This window comes from Anolis carolinensis, chromosome 4 (assembly GCF_035594765.1).
Source record: "Anolis carolinensis isolate JA03-04 chromosome 4, rAnoCar3.1.pri, whole genome shotgun sequence".
Lineage (NCBI taxonomy): Eukaryota > Metazoa > Chordata > Lepidosauria > Squamata > Dactyloidae > Anolis > Anolis carolinensis.
Window position 1 is genome coordinate 112,819,840 of NC_085844.1, and position 23,965 is coordinate 112,843,804.

The 23,965-nt window shown below is 40.6% G+C and overlaps 1 protein-coding gene across 5 annotated transcripts in view; it reads right to left on the reverse strand.

Annotated features, from left to right (window-relative positions):
- Positions 1 to 1,052: 1,052 nt before the first annotated feature.
- The window catches only part of drosha (drosha ribonuclease III), a 146,339-nt gene continuing 123,426 nt past the window's right edge, over positions 1,053 to 23,965 (reverse strand). For 3 of the 5 annotated variants that reach the window (XM_062977626.1, XM_062977625.1, XM_062977624.1), the window contains 5 exons: positions 17,295 to 17,377; positions 14,388 to 14,491; positions 11,722 to 11,814; positions 8,560 to 8,606; positions 1,053 to 1,668 (listed from right to left, as the gene is read on the reverse strand). In XM_062977626.1, coding sequence (XP_062833696.1) covers positions 1,538 to 1,668; positions 8,560 to 8,606; positions 11,722 to 11,814; positions 14,388 to 14,491; positions 17,295 to 17,377 — 458 coding nt within the window. In that variant the 3' untranslated portion in view covers positions 1,053 to 1,537. The other 2 variants (XM_062977627.1, XM_062977629.1) reach the window with 2 other exon arrangements.

The following is a 23,965-nucleotide window of genomic DNA, read 5'->3' on the forward strand; positions in this document are numbered from 1 at the left end:
AAGGAAGGGAGGAAGGAGAAACCTAAGGGAGAGAAAAGGAGCCCAAGCAGCAACAGGAGGAGAAGGAGGCGATTTATCAACACACGATTGGTTGATAAAGACTTAAAATAGTGGAGGAGGGTGGGAAAGCACCTGTCCATTCAACCTGGCTTTTTTCTCTTTCTTTGCCTCTACTTTGGCAAAACTATTGACTGAGGGGAGTGGGAAGCTCCAACCTAACAGGCCACATAAATTTACATCAGCCTATGAGTCATGTGTTTAACGCACATGCTTTAGTGCCTCACTAATGTACAAACCCAAGGATGCCATAGGAGATGTTCATGTCAGTTAATGTGGAATCATTATAATTGTATACAGGCATACTTCAGTTAACCAAGCCTTCGACAGAGAAGGTCCTTTTTATACCAGCTTTTTTCTTTCTTGTTCTCTGTTTTTCTGAATGTTGTTTTACTAACATCGGCATTGGGAAGATGGTGAGGTAAGAACTGGGCATGCACAAACGTTTGTTATTAAATTGCAGCATCTACAGTGCAATAAAAATTATTCTGGGAGAAGTGGAATTCTACTATAGCTGGTCCTACTGTAGTTATAACAGGCAAGTTACGCAGCAGCTGCATCCAGAACTCCTTATTGGACATGTGAGAACAACAGCGAAAGACAGATCACAACCAAAGCTGGCTGGAGGGGAATGGACACATCATCTTTCAATATCCCACTCATGAACATCATGGAACTCCATCTCTTGATATGGCTCCCCAGACTGTAAGGTGGGTTTGTTTTGGGGGGGGGGGGGGGATTGTAGTCATTATAATATTGCCATGATGATAAATGTGAATACTACACCATTACAAGATTACAATATTGTTAGCGTGTAAAGAAGTGGTTCTCAACCTGTGGGTCCCCAGATGTTTTGGCCTTCAGCTCCCAGAAATCCTAACAGCTGGTAAACTGGCTGGGATTGTAGGCCAAAACAATAAGGTTGAGAACCAGTGGTGTAAAGGGATTCAAGTGCATATCAAGTATACAAAATGTGTACAATGTATATGAAAACCTCTTGTTTCTCAGATTTTATTTCCATAACCTTAAGTTTGTTTCCCTTTTTTGTAGATTACCCTGCCTCTTTCTGGTTGCAGTATACCACAACCACAAAAGAAACTAGACAGAATGCAATTTATGTCTTCTTATTTCATATGATAAAACAAAATAGTTAAGACACTGCTTTCTTCTTTTTAAAATGTTACAATTTCTTAAATAGAACCCTTTATTCTTTAACAACCACATGTTAGAAAAAAACAAAAGCCATTAACTCCTTGCCAGGAATATTAAAAGAAATTATTTCTTTTCAAACACTATGAATAAAAATGCATAATTAAAATGAAACAAAATCCATTCTGTGGGGAAAAATGCCAATCAAAATGAAACATGATTCAATGATGACACTCCATTCATTCATGTACATGAAACTAGGTTAGGTCTCCATAGGCCACCACCGAAGTTATTAGGTAAGCAAATATGCTATTGCTTCCACTGCTTCCTTTCATTTCCGTATGTCTTCTGGCTCCTCCAGCTCCCTTTCCTGATGCTCTCTTTCCCACCTCATTTCTTTAAGCTCTTGTCTGTACTTCCGTTCAATGAACCGCTTCTGATGGGCCATCTGAGGAAAGTTATCTGAGACGAGGAGAAATGTTTTATATGTTAAATAAAGGCTAGCCAGTGATACGAAAAAAACATTTCAAGGGTTATTATTTTATTACAGAAGACAACACCCTGGGTCACATGCGACTGTAAGGCAAGGATCTATGGAAACCAAAGTTAGACTTAGATGAACTGATGCCTGGAGCAGCTACACGCATTACAGACCTGTACAGAGATCAGTAATATGGGAGTCCAGCAGAAAGCCAATACCTACCTAATTTCCCTTCTAAGGCAGAGAACTAACTTTAGAGAGCTGGTTCTCAACCTATGGGTCCCTAGATGTTTTGGCCGTCAACTCCCAGAAATCCTAACAGCTGGTAAACTGGCTGGGATTTCTGGGAGTTGTAGGTCAAAACACCTGGGGACCCACAGGTTGAGATCCACTGCTTTAGAGACTCTCAGTAGGTATACAGAGCATTTTAAAATTTGTTTATTATGGTGATGTTGTGGTGGCATTATACCAGCACTGCAGACGAATGTATTGGGCACAAATGTTTCAATTTGATTTTGTTGTGGTGTATCTTCAAGTTGTTTCAATTCATGGCGACCCTAAGGCAAACCTACTGTAGTGTTTTCTTGGCAAGATTTGTTCATCAAGGATTTCCCTTTACCCTCCTCCGAGTCTAAGAATATTACTTGCTCAAGGTCACCCAGTGGATTTCCATAGCTGAGTGGGGATTTGAACCCTTGTTTAGAAAATCATAGTGCAACACTCAAACCACCACACTTTGCTTGTTCTGAGGGTATCATGAAATGCTTATAATGTACATATGGCTATTCATGAACAACGAAAGGGCAAACCAGAGCATATGATTGGAAGGCAAAAAACAAAAGGAGTCCTGAGAGGTACAAGAACAAATTACTACTCAATAAACAGATCCAGTGCTGGGAGAATCCAACTTAGTTGTCATGAAGTATCATTGAAACCAATTCAGCTTAATCTAGTTGTACTTGTGTCTAAATTGTCCCAGTGATATCAACAGAATTTAACTCTGAATAAAGTTAGCTAGACTGGTGTCAGTGTCTCGTACATGTATTTTGTATCCTTCTCTGAAGGCATACTTCCATTGTTATGACTATGACACCCTTCGGAAAATGTGCATAATTTGCTCAGTATCCATTATGCAATCTATAAAGTGGATCAATAGCATTGTCTGTTCTATTTTATTTCAAATGGGACAAATCTGATTGTAGCAACAGATGTACTGGCATCTCTAGTACTTTAACTATTTTGAAGCATTGTTGGAAGATAAACTTAAATAAGAATGGGGAAATTGTACTTCTTAGTCTCATTAAACTACTTTCATAGCATGTTCAAGTTTTTACAGGGGTAAAAAGTGGCTTTGAAGTTGTATCAATAACTGGAGATTGGTCAAGCATCTCTTCATTTTCCTCTCACTCTGCCTTCAAACACTAAAATGAGGCACTGTTTTTTTCAAACCAAAGGAGCAAGTCCTATGAACCAAACAAGTGGCCCCTCAGTTACTAGCTGTCAGAAGTTACTGATTGATTGATACCTAGATGAAAGGATATTGATTAATACCTAGATGAAACTTTTTTTCTTATTGCAATAGAAATGCCCTCTCGGAGCAATGTCATATGTAGTAAGAGATAGGAAACAGACTGAGATTACTTGCATTTTGTTATCTTATGTAAGCTACTTTGGTAATTGTCTCTTCCCTAAGAGGCAATCTCAAGGAGAATAACACGGGAAACTAAAGGAGACCAACTAATGGGTCATAGCAAATTAGACAAGAACTCTCACTAAAAGCAGGATAACTAAACGGAGGCTGTTGTACTTTGGACATATCATGAGATGACTTGGAAAAGACAGAACTTGGTGAAGTGGCAGATAGTGGAAGGCTCCTTTATAGGTGAACTAGCTGTGCCCAGCCATGCGTTGCTGTGGCGTCGTATGGTGGTGTTGGTGAGAACTTGTTGAGGCTGGATGGCCATCTGTCAGGAGTGCTTGGAATGCGTCGTCCTGCATGGTAGAAGGAAGTTGATCTGGATGATCCTTAGGGGTCACTCCAAACCTTAGGATTGTATGATGTTGTTGTTGTTGTTATTATTATTAGTATTAGTATTGAGAGACTGGGTGGCCATCTGTTGGGAGTGCTTGGATTGTGTCCTGCATGGCAGAATTGGGTTGGACTGTATGGCCTTTAGGGGTGTCTCCTAACTGTCTGATGCTATGATTTGATGTGTATTATTATTGTGCAGATATTGAATGGGCATCTGTCAGGAGTCGTTGGATTGTGTCCTCCTGCATGGTAGAAGGAAGTTGAACTAGATGACCCTTAGGGGTATCTGCTAACCTTAAGATTGTATTATTATTATTATTATTATTATTATTATTATTATTATTATTATTATTATTATTATTGAGAGGCTGGGTGGGTTGAGTAGGTTGCTAGGAGACCAAGTGGGCAGAGCTTAGCCTTCTAACTGGCAGCAATTGGATAAAAACAATTATTCCTCTCCCTCTAATTAGGACTTTATTTTTCTTTTCTTTTTGTTGTATGAATGTAGAGGCATGGATGAGGGGTTGTGCTGCCAAGTTTAGTGTTTCTGGGATGTGTAGTTTTGTTGTTTTGTCCTAGGCCGAAATTTCATTACCCTTTTATATATATAGATAGATTCATCAAAAAAGTCACAGCATTGGGTCTGCAAGACCCGAGCATGACAGTAGATAATTGGGATTCTTTAAGGGGCCTTATCACATTGAGGTCCTGAAGCCCAGGAACAGTGGAGACATTCACTGGACATCTGAACAAATCTGATGGGCAGAGAAGGAACCCATTGTCCCACGTCCTGCATTGCCCACATTGCTCCTTTCCCATCCCTCTGAGCTTTCCCCATTCTACCTTGTGAGAACATGGAAAGCCTTCTGTGTTTTTAGGGTTCTGTCATAGGACGCTTTCAAAATTGAGCCAGGACGAAGTCCCACTGGAAGTAGCCTTACTTCATGTGATGGTCTTTGTCTAACTCCATGTTGAAAATGTCCTATGATGGAGCCCAGACCTTGCGTAATGAGGTTGAAGGTCTCTCATTTATAAAGTTGAGAGTGACTTGACAGCAAATTACAACAACCTGGTGGATTCTTCTGGTTTGAAAGGTGGGACAGAAAGTGTACTGATTAACATAGCAAAGACTGTCATTTCACTTCCAAAGCTATAGTAATTTGGGATCGGGCCATTTATGTCTCCATTCAAATATGCTATATGAAGTACTTGTTCAGCAATTTGCAACCCCCTACCATGAAACATTTCAGTGGGATGGAAATCTTTACTATGGAAAAATTCTAATGGTATCACATATCAGTGAGCTATGCCGGGAAGGTCTCCGTAGTTTGAGAAGCTATCATTTTTCATCAAGGACAAGAAGGGCTCCATCTGGAGCTAATCAAGATAATCTCCCCCATTACCACCATAATGGGCATCAGAGGGAGGGAGTGGGAGCGGGAAAGCTGCTAGGCTCTGAAAAAATTGACTTACACAATCTAGAAGCCAAAGACAATTAATATATGCTCAGCAAAAGCAGCGCAATAGAAGGTAGACAAACGCATCATCAACAGTGGTGATGCCAGGTGGAAGGTCACCGATGAAAAGCGTTGCCTGCATTGGATTTGGTGCCAGGAGACAAATTGCTATTTTTGATTGACTAGCTAGTGCTGACGCTGAAACAGCTGGTGTCCTTGGGAAAATGAGGCTTTGTGGTTACCGCACAGGAAACACAGCTGAAAAAAGAGGCAAAGGAGGAAGCTCAGCAGAAGGGCTCAGTTCCTTTTTAACTCAAGATGGCTTTAGGAAGCAACTAACCTTTCCAAACTGTCTGTGTAAAAGCATTAAGTTCATCTTATGATTAAGAAAGTTTATAGAAGTCCTATCCTTTGTCATTTTCCTGAGGATCACTTGCAAGTCCCTGGAGTGCATTGCCTAATACTATTCTGACACCAGTGTGGTGTAGTAGTTTGAATACAGGACTATGTCTCAGAAGACTAGGGTTTAAATCACTGCCTGGCCATGGAAACCCACTGGGTGACCTTAGGAAAGTTATACTCTCTCAGTCTCAGATGAAGAAGCAAATCCCCTTTGAACAAATTATTCTAAGGAAACCCTTTGAGTCAGAAACAACTTGAAGGCACATAAAAACAACATTTCTGTCATCTGCAACTAACTTAAGCATTAAGCTATTAAAATATCACAAAAATATGCTCCTTTGGCGGTTTTATTCGACGTTTCCATACATCTTGAAGAAATCAATGAAACATCTGAGACTTGGCTCTAAGAGTAGACAGAAGAAGAAAACTAATATATGGATAATAGTAGTGCAATTCAGTTCCAGGACTCCATTCCCTATATTTATGCTTCATCTTCATACAAGAAAGAAAACAACTTGGAAAAAAGTCTAAAAAGGAGCAACTCTTAAGTGCATGCACTTTACACATATATTAAAAAGGACCACACAAATGAGAGAAAACAAGGTCTGAAGATTACTGGCTATTTGGCTAAGTTAAGCAGATGAGCTCAGTTCTCATGCCAGAGATTTCAATGAGATGGAGAGTTATCTGGGGTTGTCACACCAACGATTTAAATCCCTGTTTTGACAGCAGCCTGTGGATTTTGCAGTCAATCTCGCAAGGTGAGCACTCTGGCCCCCATCGAGCAAAGAACTGACTTTACTTTAATCACCATGCCTAGATCATGAATGTCAGTGGAATGACTCGTGTGCCTGAATTTAAGCACAGGCTTAAGTGCTTTGCTGGACCAAGGCCAGAAAGCTCAGCACTTTGCTTGACCGACTCCCTGACAACTGGGCCTGATATACTGTGAATGTTTTCAAGGGATTACTCTTCTAAAGGGAGAATGCATGTCACAAAAGTAGCGAAGAATGAAAACTTGTCAAATTTTAGGTAACCTTTTAAGCTGAACGGCATATAATTTTTTCAACCTTGGCCTTATACAGATGTTCAAAGGATATATACAGAATGATGGGATCAAAGATGTGTTCATCGCTACTGTCTCCCTATGATCCCCCCCCCCCCAAAACAAACATCCACTGCAAAATTACTTGCCCTGGATCTATCCAACTTACATTTGGGGACTAGAGGTATAAAGCAGTAGTGGATTTTTACTCATAGTTCTTTGGTGTCCATACTCTGCTGCTCTGACCTACATTTATGGGCTCTACAATTGCAAATGTGAGAGAGCCAGTGTGGGGTAATAGTCTGAGTAGTTCTGGAAACTAGGATTTGAATCCCCACACAGTCATGGAAGACCACTAAATGTCCTTGGGCAAGTAATACTCGGTCTTAGAGAAGAGCAATGGCTCACTCCCTTGCCTCCAAACAACCTTGCAAAGAAAACCCTAGCTGAGGGTCATCATAAGCAGGAGTAGACTTGAAGGCACATAACAACAGCAGTATGAGATGGCATCCATCATGTAGACCAGTGGTTCTTAACCTGTGGGTCTCCAGGTGTTTTGGCCTACAACTCTTAGAAATCCTAGCCAGTTTACCAACTGTTAGGATTTCTAGGAGTTGAAAGCCAAAACATCTGGGGACCTACAGGTTGAGAACCACTGATGTAGACAGTGTGTGTGTGCGCGCGTGCGCGTGCGTGCACTCTAAAATGCTGTTCTTACTATTCAAACATCTAGATCAGGCATGGGCAAACTTTGGCCCTTCAGGTGTTTTGGACTTCAACTCCCACAATTCCTAACAACCAGTAGATTAAGTCCAAAACACCTGGAAGGCCGAAGTTTGCCCATGCCTGATCTACTAGATCTCTAGTATGGTTCAATTCCATCATTGATGGAGTTCAGAACACTCTTTCATTGTAAGTAAATTATAAATCCCAGCAACTACAACTCCCAAATGACAAAATCAACCCCCACAACCCCACCAGTATTCAAATGTGGGTGTATTGGGTATTTGTGCCTAATTTGGTCCAGTGAATGAAAATACATCCTGCATATCAGATATTTACATTACAATTAACAGTAGCAAAATTACAATTATGAAGTAGCAATGAAAATAATTTTATGGTTGGGGGTCACCACAACGTGAGGAACTGTACTAAGGGGTTGCAACATTAGGAAGGTTGAGAACCACTGCTCTACGCAATAAACAATTCAAAGGGAACAAAGGCCAGGCTACTTCTAAGCAGATGCCTTCACTATGTGTTGTCGAAGGCTTTCATGGCCGGAACCAATGGGTTGTTGTGAGTTTTCTGGGCTATATGCCCATGTTCCAGAAGCATTCTCTCCTGACATTTCTCGAACATTTATGGCAGGCATCTTCAGAGGTTTTGAGGTCTGTTGGAAACCCTACCTCTGAGGATGCCTGCCATAGATGTGGGTGAAACATCAGGAGATAATGCTTCTGGAACAGCAACCCAGCCCTCACCATAAACTATGTAATCTTCTTAGTTATTCACATGCTAATGGAGGAATCCACTCAAAATCAAGCTTGCTAATTGCACTCTCCACACTTGGTTAACAGTGTGTGTGTATGTGTGTGTATGTATGTATGTGTGTGTATACACACACACACATACTTGTGGAGTGTTCCACCTTGGTCACTCCACAAGTATATATATATACTTCACTTGCTTTACCACCATCAAATCCTCTGAAGATGCTAACCACGAATGCAGGCGAAACGTCAGGAGAAAATGCTGCTAGAACACGGCCATACATCCCGGAAACCATACAACACTCCAGTGATTCTGGCCATGAAAGCCTTCCAACGCCTTGTTCAGCATGATCCATACTCCCCTCTCTTCTCCTCTCCCTCCTTCGGCACACAAATGGCCAAAAAAAATAAATAAATCTGCAATAGTTTCCAAGAAATCCTCTTACATTTTTCCAGGGCATCCATTGCTGCACACATCTCTGCTTGCTGAATGCTGTAGAAAAAAAGGGGGAAAGAAATCATTTTATATGTATTAATGGCATAAGCTACAGTTTCCCAGAAGTAACCACTCTGTTCTGTAGAGACTAATCCTTCAAATAATCATTGGGCAGTCGTTCCCAGAAAAATCCCTCACTCACACAGCTGTCTTCTTTCTTCCACAGAGCTGTTTTAACCATTAGATCAATACTGCTAAGATATTTCCTTTTCAGTGAATTATTTTAATGAACAGATTTTTAAAATCAAGCAAAACCTATAGTACTAGGAATAGTAATATTATAAACTTGTCTTCCATAATTTTTTTATTAAGGATTTATTTCAAATCCTTTTTTTAAAAAAAAAAGTCAATAAGGGCAGTGAATAGAAGTGATCAATGATGGATGAGAAACTTTAAACATTATTTATTGGACACTTGACACTTTCAGTGTATAGACTTCCTCAGAATAAAAACCTTCCAAAGAAAGCATCTGCCAAAGAAAGGTAAAACAAATGATTCTCAGTCTTGAAGTGTCCTATATGTGTTGTTGTATCTGATTCCAGAATATAAGCTGGAAAATGTCTAGGGATTCATCCTGTATACATCACTGTGAACAGAAACCTTGGCAAATTTGACAAATCGTGAACAGATTTTAAGTTGGTAAGGTTCCCAGCTATTTTCACTGGAATAGCAATAAAAGGACAGAGATGATACCGTCATAGCACACTAAATGTAGAGACTGAGTACTATCCACAACTATGAAAACACAGTGCAAAGAAACAATGAAGAAATTACAGTATACTATCTTTAGGGAAAGTCCAGTGAAGCTATCTCAATTCCTACTAATCCCTTTTAAACTCATGAATTTCTGGGTTTAAAAGGCATTTTTTTCAATTAAAAAAGACTAAAGAGCAATGAAAATGTCTACAAAGTAGATTTCTTGCTGCTTTGGGGGAATTTTTTCCCAAACCAAGAACACCACCAAAAAGCAAGATTTCAAAAAGTGACACAAGAGTGACATGGCATCACTTTCAGTAATTCAGAATAGCAGCTGTAGGGTCAGATAGCTCTCTGCAAACCTCTCCAGGGATAAGATTCCGCAATTTCAGGGCTGCCACTGAAAAGGCGCATTTAATTGCAGTACCCAATTCTGGGCACCGCACTTTAAGGGAGATGTTGACAAGCTGGAATGTGTCCAGAGGAGGGCAACTAAAATGATCAAGGGTCTGGAAAACAAACCCTATGAGGAGTGGCTTAAAGAACTGGGCATGTTTAGCCTGCAGAAGGGAAGACTGACAGGAGACATGATATGAGGGGAAGTCATAGGGAGGAGGGAGCAAGCTTGTTTGCTGCTGCCCTGGAGACTAGGACATGGAACAGTGGCTTCAAACTACAGGAAAAGAGATTCCGCCTGAACATTAGGAAGAACTTCCTCACTGTGAGAGCTGTTCAGCAGTGGAACTCTCTGCCCTGGAGTGTGGTGGAGGCTCCATTTTTAGAGGCTGTTAAGCAGAGGCTAGGTGGCCATCTGTCGGGGGTGCTTTGAATGTGCTTTCCTGCTTCTTGGCAGGGGGTTGGACTGGATGGCCCATGCGGTCTCTTCCAACTCTTTGATTCTAAGAGCAGTCATCTTCTGAAATCTCTGTATGCAAGGCACATTAATTCCCCTGGTGACGTTTGTATGATACATGCATTGTTATGCTTGTGCATGATCATGCGTGTGTGTGTACCCTTCCCAGTTTCTCAAGGAAGAGGAGAATGAATAGTAGCATTGTTTACTTCCTTCAACAGTCCCATCTACAAATGCTGAAGTTCTTTAGTTTCTAAGCATATTGTCTGACTATCCTGGTTAATCAACAAATATATATGTAACTAGCTGTGCCCGGCCACGCGTTGCTGTGGCGAAGTACGGTGGTATGGGAAATAAAAGTATTGAGGAATTGGTGGTAGTTAAGGTAAAGGGTAAAGGTTTTACCTTACATTAAGTCCATTATAAATGGGCTATATAGCTGTGTGGAAGGGCCTTGAGTCTACACTGCCATATAATTCAGTTCAAATCAGATAATATGTATTTTTTAGGCAGTGTGGAAGAGGCCTAAGTGAGGCCTAACTCTGCCTGTCCCCTGGGCTGAGTGGGTTGCTAGGAGACCAAGGGGGAGCTTATTTATTTATTTATTTATTTTATTTATTTACAGTATTTATATTCCGCCCTTCTCACCCCGAAGGGGACTCAGGGCGGATCACATTATAACACACATAAGGCAAACATTCAATGCCCATAAACACATCAAACAGAGACAGAGAGAGACACGCAGAGGCAAGTTAACCTTCTTCTGAGGGGATGTTCGATTCTGGCCACAGGGGGGAGCAGCTGCTTCATCATCCACACTGACGGCACTTCCTCATTCCAGGTCGTAAATTAGTTAATCTTGCCTCCCCACTTTTTATAAGTGGTACCTTATCTCCTACTTGATAGATGCAACTATCTTTCGGGTTGCTAGGTCAGCAACGAGCAGGGGCTATTTTTTATTTTTAATTGACGGGTGCTCACCCCGCCACGGGCTGGCCTCGAACTCATGACCTCATGGTCAGAGTGATTTAAGGCAGCTGCACAACAGCTGCGCCACAGCCCGGCCCCCTTCTAACTGGCAGCTATTGGATAAAAACAATTCTTTCTCTCCCTCTAATTAGGACTTTATTTTTGTTTTCTTTTTGTTGTATGAACGTAGAGGCATGGATGACGAGTTGTGCTGCCAAGTTTAGTGTGGGATGTGTAGTTTTGTTGTTTTGTCCTAGGCCGAAATTTCATTACCCTTTTATATATATAGAAATGCAAGAGCCAGTGAGGAATACTGTTTGCCATCATGTATTATAACTCCAGGGAACCAGATGTCAAATCTTGGCTCAAACATGAAAACCCACCGGATGACCTTAGGCCAGTTATGCTCTCTCAGATTCAGAGGAAGGTAATGGCAAACTTCCTCTGTAGGATTGCCTATCGGTCACCATAAACTGGAAGTGAATTGAAGATATGCGCACGCGCGCGCGCACACACACACACACACACACAGAAAAAGACATGTAGACATAAAGCTACATCAACTAATGAAAATATGTCATAAATTTGCCATACCTTGGTCCTTTACCACATCCTATCCTTTCGCCCTTGAAATACACAGCAACAGTATATGTCCTGGCATGAGAAGGTCCCACTGTTTGCAAAGTCCTAAATCATGGGACAGAGAGTGAAATAATGAAATCATTGTTAAAGAACAAAACACTGCAGGACTTCTTAATAGAAACTCTACCATGTTTACAAAGAATATGGCAGGACTGTAGATGGATTGAGCTTTGTGGATTATTTTACAAGACACTTTTAACACATCACTGACTTAAAAGTGAAGTATTTATGTATACTGGGGACAGAATTATATGCACTTACACTTTTTGGCAAACGTGGGTCTTCCAATATAAGGTGCTATGAAAAAGGGCTGTCAATCTAAATGGCAAATGTTGCAAATTGCTCCATCAGTAACAAAAAGCTACACAAGATCTGTCAGTAACTAGGCAGTTTCTCCCTTTGACTGAGAGTTTGATATAAATTTGCAAGCATTTTGAGATGAGAGACAATTTCTTAGCACACAATAAATCTGCTTCCTTTTCTCGTCTATCCCACCAATCTGTCTCCACTGTCATACTGGGAATTAGTTCTGGTATTACTATCAGCAACAAAGTACTTTTCAGAAAATGCTTAATACCTATCGGTGAAAATCCTACACCGCTTAATCAAGGAGAAAGTTCCACGGAACTTTTGAGTAAACATGAAAAAGACTGCACTTCCAAAAATATAATGGAAGAGACGTTTATTTGGAAATTAAGCAATGAAGTACATGTGTATGTAGAAGGAAGTCCTCTTTCATTCAATGGATTTTACACTATGGGAAGTATGAACAGAAATCCAGCTCAAAATAACAAAGCATTTGATCATAAATAATACACATTTCTTCGGGTTTCTACTTTTTCCAACAAAATAAGTGCAAGGAGAAAATATTTGAACAAGAAATTTGCTAGCAATGACTCAATGATTTACAATAATTAATTTATCAACCCATGCAGTTCCCAATATATTTGTCATCAAGAAATAGAATTTAGGCCAAGGTGAAGAAGAAGTATTTCTCTTCAGATAGGAACAGATTGATTCTCAATAGTTAAGTCAACAGAGACATAGGATAAGTCAGCTCATTCCCCAATAACAAATGACAACCATCTTTCATCTTCCAGAAAACCAGCACTTCCACCACCAATGGTGAGTGGATCCTGTGGGAGTATGCATGGCAGGGACAGGCAGGAACAAATTGATGTACTTGAGCAATATACACTACATGCTGACATATGCAAGGGAAAAGGGTGAAAATATTTTGTTGGGGGCAAATAATATTTATCTCCAATAATCTATGCTTTGCTCTACTGAAACCAACGACACCCTAGGACAATGATGGGCAACCTTTTGCACTTGGTGTGTCAAAATTCACCAAAAAACCTAACATGACTTGGGTGGTGTGTCACTTCGAGGAAAAAAACCCCCATAATTTCACAATATATATAGTTTAAATAACAAAAATATATAATTGTAATATATAAATGTATTTAATAAATCAAAAACTATTTACTACCATTATTTCCGTGAACAACAATCTATGGTACCTCTTGCAGTTTCCACGCTGATTTCTCTCTATTGTAGTTTCAATGTAGTCATGAATAATGAATAATATAATAATAATATAATAGTAACTAGCTATGCCCGGCCACGTGTTGCTGTGGCATTGTCTGGTGGTGTTGGTGAGAACTTGTTGAGGTAGTGGTGGTATTGAATGTCTGTTGTATGGTTGTCTTTATGTTTAGTATGCATTTGGTTGTTTGTGTACTGTGAAAGTGGTGAGGGTAGAGGGGGTCTATGTCCCTGTGTAGTATTGTATAGTATTTATACGTTGTGCATGTGTTGTGAATGCTTGAATTGTGTCCTGCTGCATAGTAGAAAGGGTTGGGCTGGATGGCCCTTAGGGGTCTCTCCAAACTCTTGTGCCTGTCCCCTGGGCTGAGTAGGTTGCTAGGAGACCAAGTGGGTGGAACTTAGCCTTCTAACTGGCAGCAATTGGATAAAAACGATTATTCCTCTCCCTCCAATTAGGACTTTATTTTTCTTTTCTTTTGTTGTATCAACCTAGAGCCGTGGATGATAGATTGTGTTGTTAAATTTTGAGGTTGGGGGGCTTGTAGTTTTGTTGTTTTGTCCGCTGCCCTGATGCCATCACTCTTTTATATATATAATATAATAATATACTACAATAATAATAGAATAATAGAATGAATATACATATATATATATATTATGCATAATTCCCATGGAGTAAACAACAAAACCACTGGACCAAATCACACCAAATTTGGCCACAAAAGACATTACTCATCCGATCAATCTGCACGCGGCAGCGTGTCAGCAAAAATGGCTAGGCGTATCAGTGCTGACACGCGTGTCATAGGTGGGCCATCACTGCCCTAGGAACTGACTCCTCATGTTTGCTGGAGTTTAAACATAGCCTGGGTTCCCAAAGAGAAAGACAGCTGTTGGTTTTAAAAATGGAAATGGATTCCTTTATCAAGGAAAGGGCAAATAATGCTGGGTACAAGTTGTGTGGAAACGGGGACAAAAATAAATGCCACATGCGTAAAGTTGAAAGTGAGAGTCGGTTTGCAAAGTGATAATTAGCTTAGGCAAGGAAGACGAGACAAGCTCCTTACTTATAGAGCGGGATGTCTGGCTCCTTCCCTTCTGTGCGGAGAGTTAAGCAGCACTGCTGCAGCTGGGACTTTGGATCATTCCAGTCTTGGTTTAGAATGAACTCCTAGGGTGATGTGGAGGAAAATGGAGAAATAACAACGGGCTGCAATTAGGGAAGGAGAAATAGGTTGGAAACAGAGAACAGCTTTTAAGGTACAAATGGGAGCTTTGCGATTAGAAAGTGCACCTAAATAACAACAACAGATAAAAAGTAACCAAACGACAATTCTTCCAGATAAAACCTTGACATCTCCAGAGTCCGCATATTGATGTTTTTCTAGCGATAAAAGAGAGCGAACTGCTTCCCATAGAAGCCCAGATATAACAATTTATTTCTTGAATAGGTGATAAGGCATACTGTTCCACATTTTAGAAATAAAATAACTTGCATACATATTTTTGACACCCTACTGCTTTGACTGGGTGGGTTCTGGATTTATTTTTTTAGTAATCCGTGTGGCCTCTTGAGAGTTTTGGGACCTAAAAGCACCCCCTGGACCTAAGGAATCCCAGTTGCCCACTTTTCCCATAAAAATACATTAATGTTACCCTACAGGTACTCCTTATTGCAGGCATGGGCAAACTAAGGCTCGGGAGCCAGATGTGGCCCCCAGGGTGCTTATCTCAGGCCCTGCCCATTTACTCTGCCCCCTTGACATTAGGACACCACGGACTGCAACAGCTGAGAGCCATCTGGAGTGCTCTCAGCCACCGTATGTCTCGCCCTCCTCCAGGGATAAGGACGGTGCAAGGACAGGTGCCCGGAAGGACAGCTCAAGGAAGGCACGTGGTGGCTGAGAGCACTCTCAGCTGCCACTTGTCTCGGGGGAGGAGGATCTGGGAAGTCACCATGTGTCCCGCCTTCGTCCAAGCATAAAGATGGGGCAAGTAGCTCCATCCTTATACTGCGAGGACAATCTAAGGATGACCCAGACCCTGTCCTGTCCCCTCCTGGCCCCACCCTCTCTGGGCCTGCATTCACCCAGAGTGCAAATGGCCTCACTCCCTCCGGGCCCGGTCCTCCCGATCAGGCCCACAATGCGTCCCCAAGGCAAAAAAGTTTGCCCATGCCTGCCTTATTGGGTGTATACAGGGACACAGGTGCCATAAACAATGTTGAATCACATGCTTATTCTATAGTTCCAATGGCCAATGTTATAAATAACTAGCTGTGCCCGGCCACGTGTTGCTGTGACGAAGTATGGTGGTATATATTACAGTAGAATCTCAGTTATCCAACATTCGCTTATCCAATGTTCTGGATGATCCAACACAGTCTGCCTTTTAGTAGTAAATGTTTTGTAGTCAGTGTTTTAAATTCATTGTGATATTTTGGTGGTAAATTTGTAATACAGTAATTACTACATAGCATTACTGTGCATGGAATTACTTTTTCTGTCAAATTTGTTGTTTAACATGATGTTTTGGTGCTTAATTTGTATAATGATTACCTAATTTGATGTTTAATAGGCTTTTCCGGAATCCCTTCTTATTATCCAACATATTCACTTATCCAACATTCTACCGGCCTATTTATGTTGGATAAGTGAGGCTGTACTGTATATTTATAATCTTATATTATCTGCTTAGAACTGGATTATATGAGGCCCCTTGTACACAGCTGTATAAAATGCACACTGAAGTGGATTATATGGCAGTGTGGAGTCAAAATAATCCAGTTCAAAGCAGATAATATAGATTATAAATGGGTTATATAGCTGTGTGGAAGGGCCTTGAGTCTACACTGCTATATAATCCAGTTAATCCATAATAATATAATCCAGTGTGGAAGAGGCCTAAGGGAGGTCTAACTCTGCCTGTCCCCTGGGCTGAGTGGGTTGCTAGGAGACCAAGTGGGCGGAGCTTAGCCTTCTAACTGGCAGCAATTGGATAAAAACAATTATTCCTTCTCCCTCTAATTAGGACGTTATTTTTCTTTTCTTTTTGTTGTATGAACGTAGAGGCATGGATGAGGGGTTGTGCTGCCACGTTTAGTGTTTCTGGGATGTGTAGTTTTGTTGTTTTCTTCTAGGCCGAAATTTCATTACCCTTTTATATATATAGATGTACTTAATTTATATAGTCATTCAGTGATCCTCGGAAGAAAAAATAAACAACAATGTTTTAAAAGAGGCTGCTTTACTTGTGTCATCATGAGTCACACAAACCAGGAAGTTCTGGGTTTGCAGAGTGATGTAAACCACCAAATATCCAAGAATTTATATAGGTACAACTTGACAACTGGAAAGGAACCACTTGACTCTATGGGAAGACCGGTAAACTGGTTGATTATATTGATTGATGTATTTTATGATGTTTTTACTTTTCTGGTTTTAATTGTTTTAATTATATATTTTGGCTCAGATCCTTAGAATCCAATCCATGATTTTATCATTTTATTTTTGTATGGGGTTTTATGACTTGATTTTATTGGTTGATTGATCTGCGTTATTGTTTTGCTTTTATATTGTTGTGTCCGGGCCTGGCCCCATGTAAGCCGCCCCGAGTCCCTTCAGGGAGATGGGGCAGGGTATAAGAATAACATTATTATTATTATTATCAACACAACGACGTTGTATGGCACAGCAAACAAGATAGATATGCTGGATTTCGTTTCGCAAAACCACAAGTCGAACACTTCCCAAGTGTCTAGGACTGTGTGATGTATTATTATTATTATTATATTGTTTACTTGTTATATGCAACTTTGAATTCTTTGATTATGCTAGGCTTGGTCCCCATGTAAGCTGCCCCGACTCCCTTCAGGGAAATAAATAAGAATAAAGTTATTATTATTATATTATTACACATGAAGTTCAAACACATGTTTGCTCTGTGTAAATGCGTGAAATGGCTTGTGGTCTTACTTTTAGTCGTGGAAAGAAGCAGACGTTCATGAAGGTGTGGACATACTCCAGGTCCTTGTCTATGTACAGAGCAGCAATAAAGGCTGGGGTGGGAGGGAACAAGCATAAAAACAAGGATAGAATATTACTCTTATTTGTCAGGTTAAAAAAAGCAACAGTTAACACTTTTAGAGAATTGGCATACCAGAGAACTTTCAAGGTCTTTCATTACAAATGTCCCCTTTTTATATCCCCAAACCCCCAAGTCAAGAAAGCTGCCACAGTTCAAATTAAGGCAGAAAAAAGAAAGACAGATGGCTCGGCTAGTGGTGTTTCCGCCACCTTGGGAACAAGGAAAGACAAAATGAAGGAAAGAGATAGCATGGTTGCAAAAGCCCACAGCACACATAGAGGACACCTGAAAGACAGCGTTTCAAAAGAAAAAAGGATATTTAAAAACAGCGAGCTGGCCCACTTATCATTTATACTGTCAGGTACCACATGGAATGGAATTTGGTCTCTAGGATCACAGGTATTAGGAACCAAGAGTCAGATCCATCTGTCTGCTAAGGATGTAAAAGAATATTGGCCTATTTTCTCATCCTTGGAGAACAAGGGCTGTTTTAACCTCTGCCCCCCCCCCCCCCCCCCCCCGTACTGCTGGGAAAATTTGAAAGCAATAAAAGAAGTTTGGGAATTTTCCCGGCAAAATTCATCCATGCTTAGCAATGTGGGCTTAATTTGCAAATGACTCCACTTTTTGACAGTGAAATACCATAAAAAACATAATTTGATGCATAGTAAACATCAAATTATGGGTTCCCTGGTGGCGCAGCAGATTAAACCGCTGAGCTGCTGAACTTGAATTATTGAGTTTGAATCCAGGGAAATTGGTGAGCTCCCACTGTTAGTCCCAGCTTCTGCCAACCTAGCAGAAACATGTAAATGTGAGTAGATCAACAGGTACCGCTCCGGCAGGAAGGTAATGGTGCTCCATGCAGTCATGCTGGCCTTGGAGGTGTCTATGGACAACGCTGGCTCTTCGGCTTAGAAATGGAGATGAGTACCAACCCCCAGAGTCGGACACAACTAGACTTAATGGTAGGGAAACCTTTGCTATTACCCTTAAGCAGAAAATATTGCTCTTAGTGAAAAGAATTAAAAACATTCCCCCAAACTGACATGGGGGGGGGGGGAACCAGTCCAACCAAATTTTCCCTTGTATAGGAGAGCAACCTATACAGAATCAGCCTCACGACACTGCTGAAGGGAATGAATAAGCTCAATAAAATCACCAAAAACAGTATTATCAAGATGCTAACAAAAGTAATGGACAAAACCCATCACAAGAGACCCCCCTGAAAATAAAATAGTGGTCAAAAAGGTACACATGTCAAGAAGACAGGAAGTCACATAACTGGAAAACAGCAACAAATTAGAAAACAAGGTAGTACCAAGGGTATTGAGGTTTGGCTGGGACAAAGCATTTGTCAAAGAAGGGACACAGAGGAGGAGCAGTTTTGAGGATGGCTATATTGTTTTGATGCTTTTGTGGGCAAAAATGTGTATGATGACTGGGCAATAAAGTAGCCTCCGCTCAAAAAAAGCGTAGGGAGGCCATATGCAACTATCAGTAGGGTCACATGTAATCTAACCTACTATACATACTGTAACACATTGTATGTGGGGTTGCCTTTGAAGACTGCTCAGAAGTTTCAAGTAGTCCAATAGGCAGCAGCCAGGGTTCCTTATTGGAGTGGCATATAGGGAGCATACAAACCCCCTGTTGCATCAGCTTCACTGGCTGCCAGTCTGCTACCAAGAACAATTCAAAGTGTTGGCTTTGGCCTATAAAATCCTAAATGGTTCTTGCACAGTTTACCTGTCTGAACTTATCTCGCTTTATGAACCAGTTCAAGCGTTAAGATCATCCGGGGAGGTCCTGCTCTTGGTTCCGCTGCCTTCGCATATGCGATTCCAAGGGATGAGAGACAGGGCCTTTTCGATGGTGGCCCCTCAGCTGTGGAACTCCCTCCCCAGTGAAATTAGATCGGCCCCCTTCCTCCTAGTGCTCTGGAAGAAACCTAAAACCTGGCTGCGCAGGTAAGCATTTGGTGAATGAGCACAGTGTAATACCTATCACGATATAGACATAATGAAGCAGCTAAATGATGACTATGGGACTGGTGCAATGTTTAAGATATTTTATGTTATGATGTTTTTATATATAGTGTTTTAATGGATTAACTCATATTTATTTGTTGCTGATTTTAGTTAATGTAATGTATTGCTTGGAAGGAATATAATAATAATAATAATATAATAATTTTATTTTTGTACCCCGCCACCATCTCCCCAGAGGGACTCGGGGCGGCTTACAGATATAAAACCAGCATACAGTAATATCAAATACAAAAACACACAAATAAATTTAAAAGGCATTAAAAAATCACAATCATTATAAAACACATGAAAAACACAGCAATAAAATTGAAGGAAAAAGGAAGAGGGGCCGACCAAGGGCAAGATGGATGGATGGTATCCTTGAAGTGACTGGCTTGACCTTGAAGGAGCTGGGGGTGGTGATGGCCGACAGGGAGCTCTGGTGTGGGCTGGTCCATGAAGTCACAAATAAACAACAACAACAACGATGTATTGCTTTTGTATGTACTGTGGCATTGAATTTTGCCATGTTATACACCACTCTGAGCCCCCTCAAGGTGAGAGAGGGCAATATAAAAATGCAATAAAAATAAATAAATAGTATATCTATTCCCAACCTAACTACCACGAGCATCTTCTTTCCTTAGCCCAGTGTTTCTAATTTCTTTGACTGACAATTCCAAGCAATGTCACTCTCTTGGAGCTTCTATCCAAGTCCTATTGTAGGACAAGTGTTGACTGGAGCGAGGTAGAAGACCACCGAGAAACCTATCCTGGGCTGTAAGAGTTAACTTCTCTTTCTTGATAAGAATTGAGAAGGAAGTCACTGAAAATGTCAACATCTGCACAAATTAATGAAAGGAAACATTCTGAAGAGTTGGGGCAGTGCCAGCTGTTCAAATCCTGCGGTTTTGCCAGCAGACTATAACTTCTTAGAAATAAATCAAGGCAAAGTATACGCTCTCAATGCTTTGGTTATAAATCAGGATTGTTTGCGAAAAACTTCCATTTACTAAAAGGATTTGGCAAGAGAAACCGGGCCTGCTCAACTCACAAAATGTATTAAAATGCTCTGGATAGAGATTAACTTCCTCAGCCTGATATTTATTGCCACTTCACTTGCACTGGAAGAAGATCTTTTTTTAAAAAAAGAACCCTTAATATTAATGGAAAGGTGATTCATACTTCAGCATTTGGATAGTTCTGGAAACACTGTACCTTTGGAAGCAATGCCATTTATAAAATTGAAAACTGATTATATTTCAAATGAAATATTTTCCTTTGTCTCTTTAGTCACACAGGAATATCTAAGAGCAGGTAATATCTCTTATGATGTTTCCTTTCCTGCTACAGATATTACGGGTGACTACTAATATAATGCATCTTGTTTCTTAAGTAACAAACTCCTGGAGCATACAATACTCCCTTCCAAGTCCATCGCCTCTGGCGAAAACTCACACCTGCCCTTCATTTAACCTTTATCCGGGTTAAGGCTTCTATTTCCAGGAACATTAAAGCTAATCAGAGTTTTTATATTCAAAAGGACTTGAAACTAGATTGAAGGTGACTTGTAATTCCTGAATGGCTTTAAGTTGATGCAAACATAATGCTTAGCCATGGTTATGATCAGTTGAAGAATTATGGTTTGTTTTTCCATTAACAACAATGAATTGATTAAATGAAATATAGAGGCATACTGCAAAAAACACAACTAAAACATTTTTGTAAGAAATAAAAGAAGTACAGTAGAGTCTCACTTATCCAACGTTCTGGATTATCCAACGCATTTTTGTAGTCAATGTTTTCAATACATCGTGATATTTTGGTGCTAAATTCGTAAATACAGTAATTACTACATAGTATTACTGCGTATTGAACTATTTTTTCTGCCATTTTTTTGTTGTATAACATGATGTTTTGGTGCTTAATTTGTAAAATCATAACCTAATTTGATGTTTAATAGGCTTTTCCTTAATGTCTCCTTATTATCCAACATATTTGCTTATCCAACATTCTGCCCACCCGTTTATGTTGGATAAGTGAGACTCTACTGTATAATAAAACTTACAATTTAGCAAAAGGAAACCCAACAAAGAGGATGACATTTTGGGGATACTCTTTTTCATTTGCTAATACAAATGACCAGAACTGAAACAGTCTCAAAACAAGTAGGTTTATTAATCTACCTAGCTATTTTGAGTCAGTGAATAGAGGCAGATGTCCTGGAGAGAAATGAGTTCAAATCATAAAGAACACAAGAAGTGCCTTGCTGGAACAGGTCAAGGCCTGTTGAGATTAATGCACTGTTTCCCATGGCAGCCAACCCAATTTCCATGGAAAATCTGCAAGCATGAGAATGATGTAACAGCACTGTACAGTGATAAATATCTATATTCGCTTGTTCTATACCACATGCCTATAATAATAGTGATAAGTAACATATCTACAGTGTTCCCTCACTACTTTGCAGTTCACTTTTCGTGGATTCGCGACTATTATAAATCATAAAAAATTACAATTTACAGCCTAAGGAAGGGAGGAAGGAGAAGCCAGAGGGAGAGAAAAGGAGCCCAAGCGGCAACAAGAAGGAGGCGATTTATCAACATACGATTGTTTGATGAAGACTTAAAATAGTGTATAACTACTTTTAAAAATGTATAAATATTAAAATAAATATAGTGTCCCTACTTTGCGGATTTTCACTTATTGCGGGTGGTCCTGGAACCTAACCCCAGCGATAAGTGAGGGAACACTTTACATCCACTTGCGCTATACTACATATTAGTCTTGTGCTTTTGTATAGAATTGCTATCCGTTTCGGTTTGTTTCATTCGTATGCCCCATTTTCATTTTCGGGCGCTTCTTCCGAAAATGGGGCCTTTCTGAATAAGTTGTTTCATTCTTTTGTCCAAATGAATGAAAACTTTCGTCCCATTGGCCAACATGGGAGGGCTTCCCACACTCCCCTTCCCCTCAGTTTTAGGGCTAGAGGGTCTCACCATTTCACTGATCCTCACACTCTCTCCAGCATTCATTCGAGTTGTTAGGGTTGGTGGGATAAACCCAATCTGGATAGGCAAAATGCAGTCTGTGGCTCACTGATGCTGTTTTTGCAGCCCTTGGCTCTTCTTCAGGCTCCACTATCTTTTTAAATGGGTAGCAAGACCCCTGTACTTTTCAACACACTGTAACTTGGAAAGAGATTCTCTTTAAGAGAGTCTTAGTGGGCACTCAGCAGCAAGCCCTGACAGTCGTGGGCTCTTTAGGTGTGTGTGTGTGGCCTGCAGACTCAAAGGTCCCGTGACTGCCAGGACTTGCAGCCGAATGGAGTGCTAGGCGCTTGGCTGCAAGCCCTGGCAGTTGCGGGCTCTTTGAGCCTGCAGGCCACATACACATTCTCTTAAAGAGAGTCTCTTTCCAAGTTACTGTGTGTTGAAAAGTACAAGAGTCTCAGTGAAATGGTGAGACCCTCTAGCCCGAAAACTGAGGGGAAGGGGAGCATGGGAAGCCTATCCATTGCCGCCAACAGGACAAAAATCAGGTGACCAAACTGTTACCGTTCCCACTTTCCTTTCGTTTCACTACTTTTTCTGTTTCACAAGGAGTCTCCTGTATTGTGCCAAATGAATAAACGGCACAAAAAAAAAAACAACAAAAAAAAACAAAAAAAAAACACGGATGGAACAAATGAGACAAATTTCAGGCCCATACTACTGCATACCTGTAATAATAGTGCTAAGGTTCTCAGTCTGTCTGTGTCATGGTTCCAAGACAATACAGTTTATTTATTTATTTATTTATTTACAGTATTTATATTCTGCCCTTCTCACCCCGAAGGGGACTCAGGGCGGATCACATTACGTACATATAGGGCAAACATTCAATGCCCGCAAACACATCAAACCGAGACAGAGACAGACAGACAGACGCAGAGGCAATTTAACCTTCTCCTGAGGGTATGTTCGATTCTGGCCACAGGGGGGAGCAGCTGCTTCATCATCCACTCTGATGGCACTTCCTCACTTCCTCATTCCAACGTTGTAAATTAGTTAAACTTGCCTCCCCAATTTTATAAGTGGTGCCTTATTTCCTACTTGATAGATGCAACTATCTTTCGGGTTGCTAGGTCAGCAACGAGCAGGGGTTATTTTTATTTTTAATTGACGAGTGCTCACCCCACCACGGGCTGACCTCGAACTCATGACCTCATGGTCAGAGTGATTTATTGCAGCAGCTGTTTACCAGCCTGTGCACAGCCCGGCTATGCACACCTCTAACTAAGCATGCAAAGTAAGGGAGCCCTTGAGGTGCAAACATCAAGGTTGTTTGGATTTTAAAAGTACTACTTAATTTTAACTTAACTGTGTCTTTTAAGCTTGCAGTACTATTTTCATCCACTGTATAGCTGCCTTTCCAAATCAGAACACAAGTTTAAAGCAAATGCAACTGGAAGGCAATGACAGATAAGGTCCTCCTTTGGTTGCTGTGGAGCAGCCCCCTTCTCAAAGGTAGAGTGGCCAGACCCTTAT